Source organism: Phacochoerus africanus, chromosome 9 (genome assembly GCF_016906955.1).
Source record: "Phacochoerus africanus isolate WHEZ1 chromosome 9, ROS_Pafr_v1, whole genome shotgun sequence".
Taxonomy (NCBI): domain Eukaryota; kingdom Metazoa; phylum Chordata; class Mammalia; order Artiodactyla; family Suidae; genus Phacochoerus; species Phacochoerus africanus.
In genome coordinates this window covers 88686837-88700727 of record NC_062552.1, presented here as the reverse complement: position 1 = coordinate 88700727, position 13891 = coordinate 88686837, and the positions used below count along the sequence as shown (strand labels likewise).

The window sequence follows — 13891 nt, the reverse complement described above, 5'->3', positions numbered from 1 at the left end:
TCATCACTTTTGTCTTTTTTGGGGGGGGGGTCTACTTTCCACACATCTCATGATGAGTCTCAGCTGGTGGCTTCTCCTTTTGCCTCATTCCAAGTATTTTTATAACATTAGCTGTCATCCATACTTTGATGAAAGTACATTTCAAAGAAATCCACATTTCTAATCTTGGCTTTCAGGCATCTCTTCTGTATGTTTAACTTCTGTTAAACATCTTCACTTCAGTGATCCACAATCCTTTTAAATTCATTTTGCCTGTAGGTGATTGATTTCATTAAAGGAACACACAGTATACTTAACAGTAGTTATCTGTAGGAAGGAGAGCAAGCCTGGAGACTGTTAGATAACAGTTCCAGATGGGTGCCTTGTTACATTTTTTTCTCTTGATTTGTTGCTTTGAGTCTTTTAATGAAAGTGTGTTTATATATTGTGAGAAAAATGTTCTCTTCAACTAATCCCTCTTTAAACTTGGATCACTGGTAAAGATTATTACTAAAAGTCAGGTTTTAAAGGCAAAGGAGAATATTCTGCTACTAGAGAATAACATTAAGTGTCCTGAAGAAACGGTGGTAGTGGATCTCATTCTGAGAACTTCCAGCTTTTAGATGTTAGAAATATCAGATATTCCTTTATCTGGCATATTACCTATCCTGAAGAATTTAGAGAGATATGTATATGCACTGATTCTTATTTAATGAGACTAGGTGGTGGCCCTGCTGATTTTTTGAGTTTCTCAAATGGGTCTTATGCAGTCAAAGCTGAAACTGAAAGCATTAGGGACTTAAAATTCATCAGTCAGTATTTTGTCTTCAGTGGAAGTGTTTGTTCTCTTATCTTGCCATATTATTCAACTGTAAGTTTTTATTTAGTGATGGGTAAGCAGTGTACATACAGTTTAATAGTTGTTTAGTGAGGAGAGGCATTGTTAAAATTTTAAGGAGCTAGAACTCTAGAATAATACACCTTATTCTTTTTAAAGATGGTCCTTTATTGTCTCGTAAACAAAACTAAACAAGACAACCTTTTTGATGTTTAGTTATTTGAATTCTCTTAAATTGAAATATATGTTCTAGTTATGTAAATAGTAAATGGGTCAAAAAAAAAAGATTCATGTGTGGTCTATTAATTTTACAGATGTGGGAAGAATATCCTGATGTTTATGGGGTTAGGCGGTCAAACCGAAGCAGACAAGAACCATCACGATTTAATATTAAGGAGGAGGTAAGGAAAAAAAAAACACTTTAAAGGGATATGTTGAAACTTCTCTTATTTCCTCATCCTTTCTGACTCTGGTATGCATTATCATTAATGAGACTGAACTTCAGGCCTGGGACATAAGTGACTCTATAGTGAGTTTTCTCAACCTAAAACAGTAAGAAAAGCCTTATGTGACTTAAAAAAAAACTACCAGAAAGTTAATGTTATAGTGACTGCTTTCGTAGAGTATTTCGTAGAGTATTATATAGAACTGGTCTCAGATCGTGTGTGTGTGTGTGTGTGTGTGTGTGTGTGTGTGTGTGTGTGTCTTCTAGTGCAGTTGGTTATAGCAAGAAGTTAACTTTTTAAAATATCTAGTTTCTAAATCTCCCAAACTTTGTTACCCGGGGAACTAAGCAAATGTAACAAATGGAAGTAGTTTTGGATTTAATCCTGAGAAAAGAAGTAGAGTTTGCTTAAGTAATGTATTTTATCTTATTTTACCTAAATTCTTTAAATTTGGTTTCCTAACCAAATTTAATGTGCAGTGTAAAATGTTTAACACATGTTACCTCTCTGGTCAAATTGTGAGAGATTGGCTAAATTTGTGATTTTTAAAATTAGTGTTCTGTACTGGGTTCTGTTGTTTCTGTAGAGTCAGACCTCTCTCAGTTTGTGTGGTATTTTTGGGGGTTCTTACCTCTGTATTGGGTTTATATATAGACTGTATCCTAAGGAGGTGTTCTTTGGTCATGCAGTGAAATGTTCCCCTCTCTGCATTTCTAGGAGGAACTTTGCTATTCCTAACTATATAATGTCCTTATGGATGAAAGTTAAATATTAATAGCCAGAAGTTAGTGAGTTTGGGGTAGTAAATATACTTTAAAAGTGTAATTGACTGTAACACCTGCACTGCCTTTATGGTGTTTTATTTTGAGTGACCTCTGAGCTGCTTTATACCTTTATTTAGCTTTCTTTTTCCATGTTTGTTATGACCGACCACATAGTTGTGTAAATCCTTTCTTTTTTATATATAAATTCTTTCTGTATAGGGCACAAGACTAACAGCAATGGTTGTAGAATGCTTAAGCCAGGTTGCTAAATTTGGGGGAAAAAGAGCTGTTGTTCAAATGTCTTGACTGTAAACTTCCTTGGCTTTAGCGCTGTTAACAAGCACTGTCATTAGCAAAGACCTGCTGGCTTGTTGATTGTCCATGCTCTTCAGTAAGTCTGGAATGAAACAGATCAGTAGTCACCACTGTGAACGGCACACTAAATGTCGTGTGGCATTTTCATGTGATACTCTAGATCTGTAGCACTCGGTATGAATGCCACTAGACACGCATGTTTTTTAAATGTGAGTCTTAAAATTAGGTAAAGTGAAAAGTCGCATTCCTTAGTCACACCAGCCACACTCAGGGGCTCAGTCCCATGTGGCTGCTGGCTACTCTATTGGACATTGCGGATAAGAACATTTCCATCATCACAGAAAATTTTACTGGACTGTGCTCTTTCAGAAGTTGAGCTGAAGTATTTCCTGGTGTTGGAGATAACTCAGAAGTAAGAGAAATTAGTTTTCAAAGCAAAAGAAGAGTGAGCCCCACCAAACAAATGTCTAGTTACTTCCTGTCTGAAAGCTCATATCGAATAATGTTATATTGGGTAGATTGTTGAACCGGGGCTAGTTTACCCTACGAATTGTAAATTAAAGTCTGTAATCGTTTTTCCCCCCCTCACACACTGAAGGCAAGTAGCGGGTCTGAGAGTGGGAGCCCAAAAAGAAGAGGCCAGAGGCAGCTGAAAAAACAGTAAGTCTTTCATGGGGGAAATGACTTAATCTGGTAGTTTCAAATATGTGAGCATTGCCGGACTGCCTTTCTTGTGTCTGTGGTGCCCTGCAGAGTCGCCTTCTCTCTCTTGCCATCTTGGGTTCCAGTCCACCTGGATCTGCCGCGATAGCAGCGTTTGAAGCCCAAGATTCTTAGTTTTTCATGTGTAAATGTTGGGCTACTTTTTGGGGGCCAACTCCAGCTATTCCATCTGAAATACCCCATTATCCCGATGATTTTTTTCTTGAAAATATGCGCAAGTACCAAACATATAGGGATTTGGTGTTCTATTCTGATTATTAAGCAAGAAACAAATTTAGATTGGGCCATTTTTCCTTTTCATTTGTTCTTTGTGTTGGCATGGCAGAATTATGTTGGCTGGACACTCACTTTAGTATAAACTTTCACATTGTTCTGTGTAATTTTACTATGTCAAGAGAGATTTTTATTTAAATTGAAACTTGTTAAGGGTGTTACACCTGTTGTTTAATACATGGCTCATAAACAAAGGGAAGATTACTTGAACTTATCCCCATGCATTTTTACTTGATACCAAATATTTTCTCAGTTGGTGTTTGTTTATAAGCCAGAGAATTTTAATTTATGGATTTCATTGTGAAGTCCCTTTATAATATAGATTATATACTTGCTATTTTAAAATTTACTTCAAAAATTCTGCTTATGGTCAAAAAAAAATTGATTTTTTTTTTCTTGAGAAATAATTTAAAAAATCTTTTTTGGGGGTTGTGTGGGTCCCCTTGACAATCTGAATTCTATACCCCATCTTCTCAGAAAAATACTCAAAATTTTGCATGTAGGAGTTCCTGTCATGGCTCAGCGTTTAGCGAACCCGACTAGCATCCATGAGGAATGCGGATTTGATCCCTGGCTTTGCTCAGTGGGTTAAGGATCTGGCATTGCCATGAGCTGTGGTGTAGGTCACAGACACAGCTTGGATCCCTCGTTGCTGTGGCTGTGGTGTAGGCTGGCAGCTACAGCTCTGTTTGGACCCCTAGCCTGGGAATTACCATATGCCGAGGGTGCAGCCCTAAAATAGCAAAAAGAAAAAAAAAAAACTTTGCATGTAAATTCAGGGGATTTTGATGGTAAACAATTGTTCTTGACTTCTAATGAGAGTTCCAGTTATATAGTCTCTGTTTTAAAGTATTAGTAATCCTTAATTTAAGTATTTGGCCTAAGACAAAGTAATGTGAGTTTTTAAGATCCATTTCCTCATCTCCAAAGTGAAGAGTAATACTTAACTCTGCTGACCTAACAGAGTTATTGGAAACTATGCTAAGAAAAGTCAAGTAGGGAGTTCCCGTCGTGGCGCAGTGGTTAACGAATCCGACTAGGAACCATGAGGTTGCGGGTTCGGTCCCTGCCCTTGCTCAGTGGGTTAACGATCCGGCGTTGCCGTGAGCTGTGGTGTAGGTTGCAGACGCGGCTGGGATCCCGCGTTGCTGTGGCTCTGGCGTAGGCCGGCGGCTACAGCTCCGATTGGACCCCTAGCCTGGGAACCTCCATATGCCACACGGGAGTGGCCCTAGAAATAGCAAAAAGACAAAAAAAAAAAAGTCAAGTAGTATTTAATATTGCCCTGCTCAGCACACATACAGCTTTCATTTGTGTTTTAAATATTTAGTTAGAAAAGTAACTGTAGGCACGCCTGTACTTCTTGGCAGCTCAGAAGGGTTTTGTTCTACCGCAGTCCCAGGGTCTGCTTGGGAGACTATTCTCAGCTCCCTGGGCTAATGGTCTTTTGGGAAGTCCAGGCATGTGCTCTTTTCGCCACTGTCTGGCCACATTCTGCTGGTCTCTTGGCTGGGATCTAAATGGTGCTGTACTTGAAAACCTGAAATTGTCATTTTAATGGCTTTATCTGGGTGTGCAGAAGCCCTGCATTTTTTCGGTCATCGTGGAACACATCAGCCTTACTTTTTTGTCTTATTTTCTCCCTCCTGTCAATCCTGGGAGCTCTCCAAAGGGGACAGCTCTCAGAGGCCTTTGTGGATCTTTCTTTCCCCGAAGTGGAACCTCCTCTTTCCTTGTGTGTGTGTGGGGTGTCTTCCCTCATGCTGCTTTCCTAATGCCCACCCCCCCCCCCCCACCCAGCTCTTCCTTGGGGACTTAGTGCCAGCTGAGATGTTCCCTCTTGTTTGTTTGGGCCCTGGGCCAGCCTCACTTCTTGCCATCCCCTGAGCAGCTGGAGGATACTAGGGCTTACGGGGAAACCCTTCTCCTGAGTCAGTTTAATTAGAGAAGGTCCTGCTAAGACTCAGGTTGGAAGGCACAGCACTACAGGGGCCTCTGATCTGAGCAGGATGACAGAACCTAGTGTGTGGGCACATGACTTTGAGAATTGAGAGAGACTCTAAGAGGGAGTGGAATTTGGAGATAGTAACATAGGGAGGTGCTTTTCTGAAACCTTGCAGATTGTATCATAGATTTTAACGTTTTTAAAAGGAGCTATTTTTTTAAACCTTTTTTTGGGGGGGGGATTAATTCCAAACTTTAGAAAAACTGTAAGAGTAGGAATAGTATGAAGAATGCCTGTGTACTTTCCAAGATTTATCATTGGTTACCATTTTTGCCCCATTTGCTTTATTGTTTTTTGAGTACTTCGTTTCTATATATGTATGTATTGCACACAGGTAATATTTTTTCTGAACCATTTGAGACTAAGAGTCATTCATGGTTTTTTACCCTAAGTATTAAGTGTCTATTGCCTAAGAGTAAGGATGTTCTCTTTCAAAAGCACAGTACAGTTTTAATGTAAGTGAATTTAACTTTGCTGAAATACCTTTGATTCATATTTCCATTTTGTCAGTGGACCCCATGTCTTTTATAACGTTTTTCCACCCCCAGTGCTTTTATGACATTGACACTTTCGAAGAATGATGTCTTAGAAGGGGCTAACTCCCCTTGAGTCATGTGAATTAGCACTTTAAAAGCTTAGAAGAGGTTACACAGCATAATGTTCCTGCACAATATTGAAAAGCTGTTTCGAATTAGTTGGCAATGTTGAAAATTGAGAGATGGTATATAAAAATCTAGATTTCTAGCTTTTGAGGAACTCTGTCAGTGCTGCCCCTTATAACTTGGTCTTTATAACCTTTGGACAGGCCATGAGTTCTCCAGTTGACCCAAATACAATCTTTACTGGCCCCAGTGGGTATTGGAGACTAACTCCTGATTTAGTCATACAGTTTCACTTAATCCACTTGTGCTGTTTTGATCACTGAACCCTTTTCTATGCAGTCCCTATTATGCTCTTTAAACTTGTGAAACGTTGTATAGGATTTCTGCTGACTCATTATGGTCTTCATAGTGCTTAATCCCACTGTATGGTGGTTTTAGAACCCTCTCTCCCAACTGGCACTAAAAATATATTTTCACCATGGTCATTTAAAGTTTTCCTCTTGGGATCATAGTTCTTTCTTCTTCTTCAGGGCTTTGAATTGGACGTCTGTCACAGACCCTGTGACACAGCCTAAGAGAATCCCTTTTAGCCCTACATTCCCCTCTTCACTGGAACCCGTTCCTGAAAGGCATGCTCTTTCAGAAAACCTACTGAAAATCAGTGCGTTTAAGCGGTTATTTCCCTCTTTTCCTTACTTGTCTTATAAAGTAGAGGAGAAAGGAGTTCCCTTTGAGTTTTTAGAGACTGTTAACAGGAAGCCTCAGTGACCCTTGGTCAGCGTTTAGGCCCATTTTATTTAAAAATGGCTTTTGTTCATTCTCCCCTTCACCATTTTCAGGTTTGATTTGTGTCCTTCCAGCCACCTTTTTCCCAGTAAAGCATGAAAACTATACCCAATTAACTCGTATTCTTTTTCCTGTTTGTTTATATTTTCTTGAGGCCTCAGTGGCCAAACCTTGTTGTTTTTCTCCCCAATTTTTTTTTTTGGCAAAAAATCCCATTATTCCATCTTAAGGAATCTTAGGGAATCCCATCAATGCCCTCTTGGAGCTGAATCTGGTAGTTCATGTTTCCTTTGCCTCATGAAAAATATTTTAGTTTCTCTTATTGCAGACTTCTCTTCATTGTAACCCAGCTTATAATGTATGACTTAGGGAGTCTTTGCATAAAATTTGCTTTATATAAGAAGCTAGCAAACCAGTGGAACTAGTGGAACAGCACTTGGACCTGTCAGAGAGCCCTCTCCATACTCTGCAAGGTTGGGCAGTAATCTTTTTGTAATTGATTGCCCTTTTCACCCCTTATACAAGATGACTTAGTTTTGCTGAACCTAACTTACACTTTTTTCCCTAGTCTTAAAAATTAAAATGAAATTCGAAAGAATCCAGCCAATTTTGAATTCATACACGTACAAACTCATTTAGGCCTTTTAAGCCTCCGATTGTTGAGATCCTTCCAGAATGTGTGAGTGTGGCTTTAATGTTTCCAGATCCTTTGGTCTTCAGTGGGCTATGGTTGAGAGTAGCAGAGCTGAGGGTTTGAATGTACCAAATAGCTTGTTCTCCCTGGCCTTGAGTTTGCCTCTGTCTAGGGAGGGCCCTTTGGACTAGGTGATTTGCTAAGTTTTTTACTTTCTCATATTGGAAGATCTGAAGTGCTCCTGGTTGTCTGTAAGTCTACAGATCTGCAGTTTTAACTGGAAAACTCTGGCCTCAACATCCCTTCTTTCTGTGTTTACTGCCATTTTAGTCTCTTAAAATTGAAGAAGTGAACCTCATTAGCTACTCTGACATAGATCTCAACTTCTGGCAGTTATGTAGATTTCAAATAATAGTTGACTGTGGAGCTTTCTCATCTGATCTGCTCCCCTTTAGGTCTTAAGTGTAGGTTCTTTCAAGCTTGTTTCCTGTGAAACCTCTTCTCTCTGGTTTGACTGTGTAGCTCCTTCTGAGGGGTAAACTGTGCTGGACTTGGCCCAAGGGAGTGGTAGCCTTAGATGTCAGTCTCCCAGTTGCTGCAGACATCTTCTGTGTTTCCTTTCTGGTTATCACCATCCACTATTCCTTGGATTCTTTAGCAGACATTTATTGTGCTAGGTTCTAGGAAAGGAGAATAAGGCCGGTGCCTAGAGTGTAGTTTGTTTTAAAGAGAGACTTAAGGATATTGGACAATACTAGTAGGCTTTACTATCTTAGTAGTTTGCTTCCAGAAGCACCCTGACTGACTGATAGAGCTCATTCTTTAGTTATTTATTTAAAAAAGGAGTATCTCCATTTACCTGCCTTTGTGCTAAGCTCTGGCACAAAGATGCTCTGCCTATAAGGAGTGACCTACTGTTTGGCGAATGAATGTGAAATAGTAGTGCGTTTCTGTTGAGTAGTGTACGTGGAAGTGCTCCACTGCCTTTTCATGAAAGGCTTGGAAATTTTTCTTTCCTAAAATTTCCACTAATTGAAGGATAGGATGGGTCCTGGACCTTTTGGGAAGGTTCTTCCACTATTACTGTATCTCTTCTCCCATGAAGAATATTGATTTGACTTTGCAATTCTACAATGGTTGTCTTTAGCATAACCTCATTTTCTATATGCCGACCCAGAGGCACAATGGTAATTGTTTTGTGTAGAGAGAAACCTCAGGTTCTTGCCTGTTAAGTTTCTTCCCCCTAGGTATTTCATGCCAAGTAGCTGCTATATGTACCTTTCTTCTTACAGGTGAGAAATGAGCTAAGTCCCTGGATGACTTATTTAGTTTTCAAGTAAACTTCAAACACCGTTTGGAGGTGTAGGCACCAATAGGATATGGCTCTTCCAAGTCTTCTAAGATCTCTTAGAGCAAAAGAACACATACTATACTTAATGATTGTTAAAAACTTCCTCCTCTTGCTGTGGTGCAATGGGATCGGCAGTGTCTTGGAAATGCTGGGACACAGGTTTAATCCCCAGCCTGGCTCAGTGAATTAAGGATCCAGTGTTGATGCAGCTGCAGCTTAGATCATGACTGCCTCATGACTACGCTTGGATCTGATCCCATATGCCCCAGGGCAGCCAAAAAAAGAGAAACAAAAACAAACCACCTCATTAGATGAACAGATTATTTAGTAGGTGGTGGTGGCTTTATCACTGAAAGATAGTTTGAGGAACTGTTTTCTCAAACATATATTAAAGATATTAAAATCTCTGTCACAACAGTTCTCAAAGAAGTCTCACAGTATCAGCATCATCTGTGAATTTGTTAAAATTCAAATTTTAGGGCTCATGTTAGAGCTACTGAATCAGAAATTGGCTGGGGCCCAGAAATTTCTTTTAATAAGCCCTTTAGGTGGTTCTAATCCATGCTAAAATTTGAGAATTACTCATCTAGTATATATTATGGCTTTAATCTGGTCAATGATAGTAGTAAATAAAAAACCAGAATATTAGAGATTTAATAGCATTTTCCCCCCCAGAATATAGCCTTAGTTTCTATTTTCATTTAATTTTGATACCAGAGATAAAATAGGAATACATATTACACAGCCCAGGAAGGAACACAACTAAAACAACTAAAACTTAAATGGAGCCAAAAAATCTCTTTTCACATGATATCTAAAATATACATGTTCTGCCTTTTTTGGCTAATCAGATTGAAATTGATGTTGACAGATTCTTCAAGTTAAACAATCTTGAAGAATTCTTTTAGGAAAAAAAGAAACATTTTGCTTTGCTTTTGATCACAGAGAAAAGTGGAAACGGGAGCCCTCAGAAGATGAACAGGAACAAGGCACCAGTGCAGAAAGTGAACCAGAGCAAAAAAAAGTGAAAGCCAGAAGACCTGTCCCCAGAAGGTGCAGTGTTTGCTTGAATATCTCTGCTTCTGGTCTAGCTTAGTTTGTGTTAGAATGAGAAGGATAATGTAGTGCTAGCATGAGAGCCTGAACCACTGGGGTACAGTGTGCTCTGGTTCTGGATTTTGAATGTCTGGTTAACCTCTTGCCAGCCTGCATTGTTAGCAAGCGGTGAGGTGACTGAGCTACTTGTATTGATTTTGTGATTTGCATGGTATGTAGCTCAGAGTGAATCTTAACTGTTTCATACTCCAGGTGGGCTAGTTACGAGGGGTAAACTCACATTCTGCTCTTAAAAAATGCTCCCAGTGAGGGAGTTCCCTTGTGGTGCAGAGAGTTAAGGATCTGGTGTTGTCACTGCAGTTCAGTCCCTTGCTGGGGAACTTGTGCATGCCTCAAGTACAGCCAAAAAAAAAAAAAAAAAAAGCTCCCTATGCATTTGATGAGAGTACAGTTTCTTTTGGGGAGAACTAATTCTTAAATTTAATTGGCTGGTTGAAAGCATACTTAACTGTTTATTACCCTGTCCACATACTCTGTATAACATTAAGCAGTGAATCTGTGCAAATAAGGAGGTAGACAGAGATGGTAGGCAACTTTGGTAATATTTGATCAGATAGATGGCAGCATAAGGTACTGGTGATGGGGAAAGGAAGGTAGGAGGCAGAGAGGCCCCAGAAAAACTTACCTCCTTGCGGTATTGCTTAGGATGGGGTTGGCATTCAATACTGCATTTGGGCCAAATCCCACTCACCTTTTTTTGTATGGCCTGCTAGCTAAGTATAGCTTTTAGAGGTGAACATTTGTCATTTGATGATAGGGAACACTAAATTTGAACCCCAATTAAGTGAAATGTTATCCCTTCAAAAAGAATTCTCATTAGTATAGGAAAAAAAAAAAAAAAAAGGAATTCTCTTTGTGGCTCAGTGGTTAACAAACCCAGCTAGGATCCATGAGGATGTGGGTTCGATCCCTGCCCTCTCTCAGTGGGTTAAGAATCTGGCTTTGCTGTGAGCTGTAGGTTGAAGATGTACCTTGCATCCCTAGCGGCTGTGGCTGTGGCGTAGGCCAGTGGCTACAGCTCTGATTTGACCCCTAGCCTAGGAACCTCCATATGCCACAAGTGCAGCCCTAAAATAGCCAAAAAAAAAAAAAAAAAGCTTCTCATTAGTAGGTATTAAATCACAAAAAATGTACTCAATCATTATTATTAGTTTGAATTTTGTCAATAAAATATTTGTTAAAATTTATTTTCACTTGTTAGAAGTACTATGTAGTGGCATTAGCTTTGTTTCTTATCTGAGATATTTGTATTCTGGCCATTTACAGCAAACATTTGTCTGTCACTAGCTTAGGATGTTAAACCTACCCCCTCACCCTCTACCCTAACAGGGCATTTCATCAACTGAGTTTTATCTCCTTTCATCTCAGTTTCAGCTCCGAGGACTGGAATGCCACTCCAGTTCTCTCTTGTAGATATTATTTGAATCTCTGATCGTCTCTGTGTAGTGTTCATTATGGTACGTATGAGAGAAACAGATAGATATGGTTGTGAGTTCGAGTCTCCCTCATTCTCCTTCCACTTTCTACCACTAAGAGAGTACTTGGGGATTCCTTAGGAGAGCTCCTGGTCTGTGGCTCTCAGTTCTGACTGCAGGGAGTCACCAGAGGTGCCACCTCCTTGGTCTGTTCCATTGGTCTATGGCAGGGCACAATCTCTCAGGTGGTCTTCCAGGCATAGTCTGTGTACATACAGGAAAAATTATATGCAGTTATTTCTTGTCCTTCCTTTATAAGATGATAGCATTCCATGCATCTTTTGTATTTTTCTTTCATTGTCTTAGGAATCTTTCTCATATCAATATGCTGAAAACTCCTTTTTTATAGCTGCACAGTATTCTCTTTATTAAACTAGTTCCCAGTTGATGGACATTTAGTTTTTCTAATCTTTTGTTATTACAGATAACACCTTAGTGTTATACCTTATTGTGCTTGTATCATTTTATATCTGTAAAGTCAATTCCCAGACTTAAAACTGTCATATTTATAGCTTTGATAGATACTTCCAAATTGCCCATCACCATCAGCTGCATGTGTATTTTTATGTTAGGTGATTCTGAGACACCAGTTGAGAGCTGTTGCCTCAGAACCCTCAGTATAGTTGTCTCTTTGTAGCCTCTGGGGATTAGTCCTAGGATCCCCGGGGATACCAGATGTTCAAGTCCCTTTATATAAAGTGCTGTAGTATTTGCATATAACCTACTTACATCCTCCTTTACTTTAAATCACTTGTTAATTACTTATAATACCTAACACAGTGTCATAGTTGCTAATGTATAGCAAATTCCAATTTTACATTTTGGAACTTTGTGGAATTTTTTTTCTTACAAATATATTTTTGATCCATGATTAGTGAAATCTGTGGATGTGGAACCTTCAGATACAGAGGGCTGACTATATCTCCTATGAATGAATGAAGGGTATCAGCAATAGAATCACTTTCATGTTGAAAATGCATATTTCTAGTGAATTAGAATATTAGGGAATGAATGGGACCTAGGAACACACACGTCTAACATTCTCCTTGTTGATCCCATATATGAACCCTTCTCTGGGAAAGACAGTTACATACATTTGAAGTAGACACGAAATGATAAAGTAAGGACTTTGGCATTTTTTTTCCTTTTCTCATTTTAGAACAGTGCCCAAACCTCGTGTGAAAAAGCAACCTAAGACTCAGCGTGGAAAGAGGAAAAAACAAGATTCTTCTGATGATGATGATGAAGATGATGAAGCTCCCAAAAGGCAGACTCGCCGCAGAGCGGCTAAAAATGTTAGGTAGGTGAAGCCACAGAAGGTTTTCATTTGTATGAGGGATGATGATAGTGAAGTTGGCTGGAACTTTGTTCTAAGAAGTCCAGGATTAGGCATTTGATAGGCAGAAATAACGACCCATGTCTTGAGGTCGTATTCAGAAATCTGGCTACAGTTCTTGCAAAAAGAATGGCATTGGCCAACAGGAATAGTGATACCTTATTTCAAGCCTTCAACTACTTCAAGTTCATGTTTTGTTCAGGTGGTGGTGGTGGTATTGTCACTATGGGTTTTTTTTTTTTTTTTTTGGCCACACTGGGGACATGTGGAAGTTCCCAGGCCAGGGATTGAACTGAGCCACAGCAGCAACCTGAGCTGTTGCGGTGACAAAGCTTGATCCTTAACCTGCTGTGACACACGGTAACTCCCTGTCTTCACTATTTTATAACATTCTTTTTTTTTTTTAAGGGCCACACTCCCAGCATATGGAAGTTCCTGGGCTAGGGGTCTTGTCGGAGCTACAGCTGCCGGCCTACACCACAGCCATAGCCACGTGGGATCTGAGCCGTGTCTGCAGCCTACACCACAGCTCATGGCAATGCTGGATCCTTAACCCACTGAGTGAGGCCAGGAATTGAACCTGCAACCTCATGGATCCTTGTCGGATTTGTTTCTGCTCCGCCACGATGGGACCTCCATAACATTCTTTTTTAGGAAAGACATTTGCATTGTGTTTTTAATTCTGCGTTTCTCTGAATGTGCTCAGACACATTGTTCTAAGTTTCAGCTTATGTATTGTCATTTGGATATAGTAATTTTATCAAGCATTCTGATAGGATATGAAACATTAATAGAAAATGAAATAAAGGAGTAGATATATGCAAACAAATATTTAACTTTATATGAATCAAAACATTTAACTTCCTTTTAGAGGAGGATATGCAGGTTTCTTTTGGTCTACTTAGAGATGGTGAAACTGAGTGTTGGAGTTATTAATAATCTGTCCAGTGCATTCAGTTAATAATTTGAAAGCTAGGGCTGGGTTTTATGTATGTTAGTGTGTAGCTTAGGAGGAAAATCCTACAGCTGCACTGAATCCAGAATTGTGTTTTTTTCTTGAGTAACTTCCATACCATTTGTTGTTTATACATGGTGGAAGGTTTTAATATCTTGTAACCAAAAATTATGCTCATAATGTTCTCAGTGAAAGTTGAGATTACTTAAATTTCATATTCTTACTATTAAGAGACAAAATGCAGGGTTTTAATCTAATGAAATAGTAACAGTTTCTTCCATTTATCATGCATT

General features: G+C 39.3%; 1 protein-coding gene across 11 annotated transcripts in view; it reads left to right on the top strand.

The window, feature by feature from the left end:
* The window catches only part of CHD2 (chromodomain helicase DNA binding protein 2), a 127605-nt gene that overhangs the window by 23520 nt on the left and 90194 nt on the right, over nt 1–13891 (top strand). For 9 of the 11 annotated variants that reach the window (XR_007137034.1, XR_007137033.1, XM_047796059.1 and 6 more), the window contains 4 exons: nt 1132–1218; nt 2941–3002; nt 9662–9769; nt 12467–12607. Coding sequence is in view for 9 of the 11 variants with exons in the window: in XM_047796059.1 (XP_047652015.1) it covers nt 1132–1218; nt 2941–3002; nt 9662–9769; nt 12467–12607 (398 nt within the window). In the remaining 2 variants the exon portion in view is untranslated. The remainder of the gene's footprint in view (nt 1–1131; nt 1219–2940; nt 3003–9661; nt 9770–12466; nt 12608–13891) is intronic. The other 2 variants (XM_047796057.1, XM_047796061.1) reach the window with 2 other exon arrangements.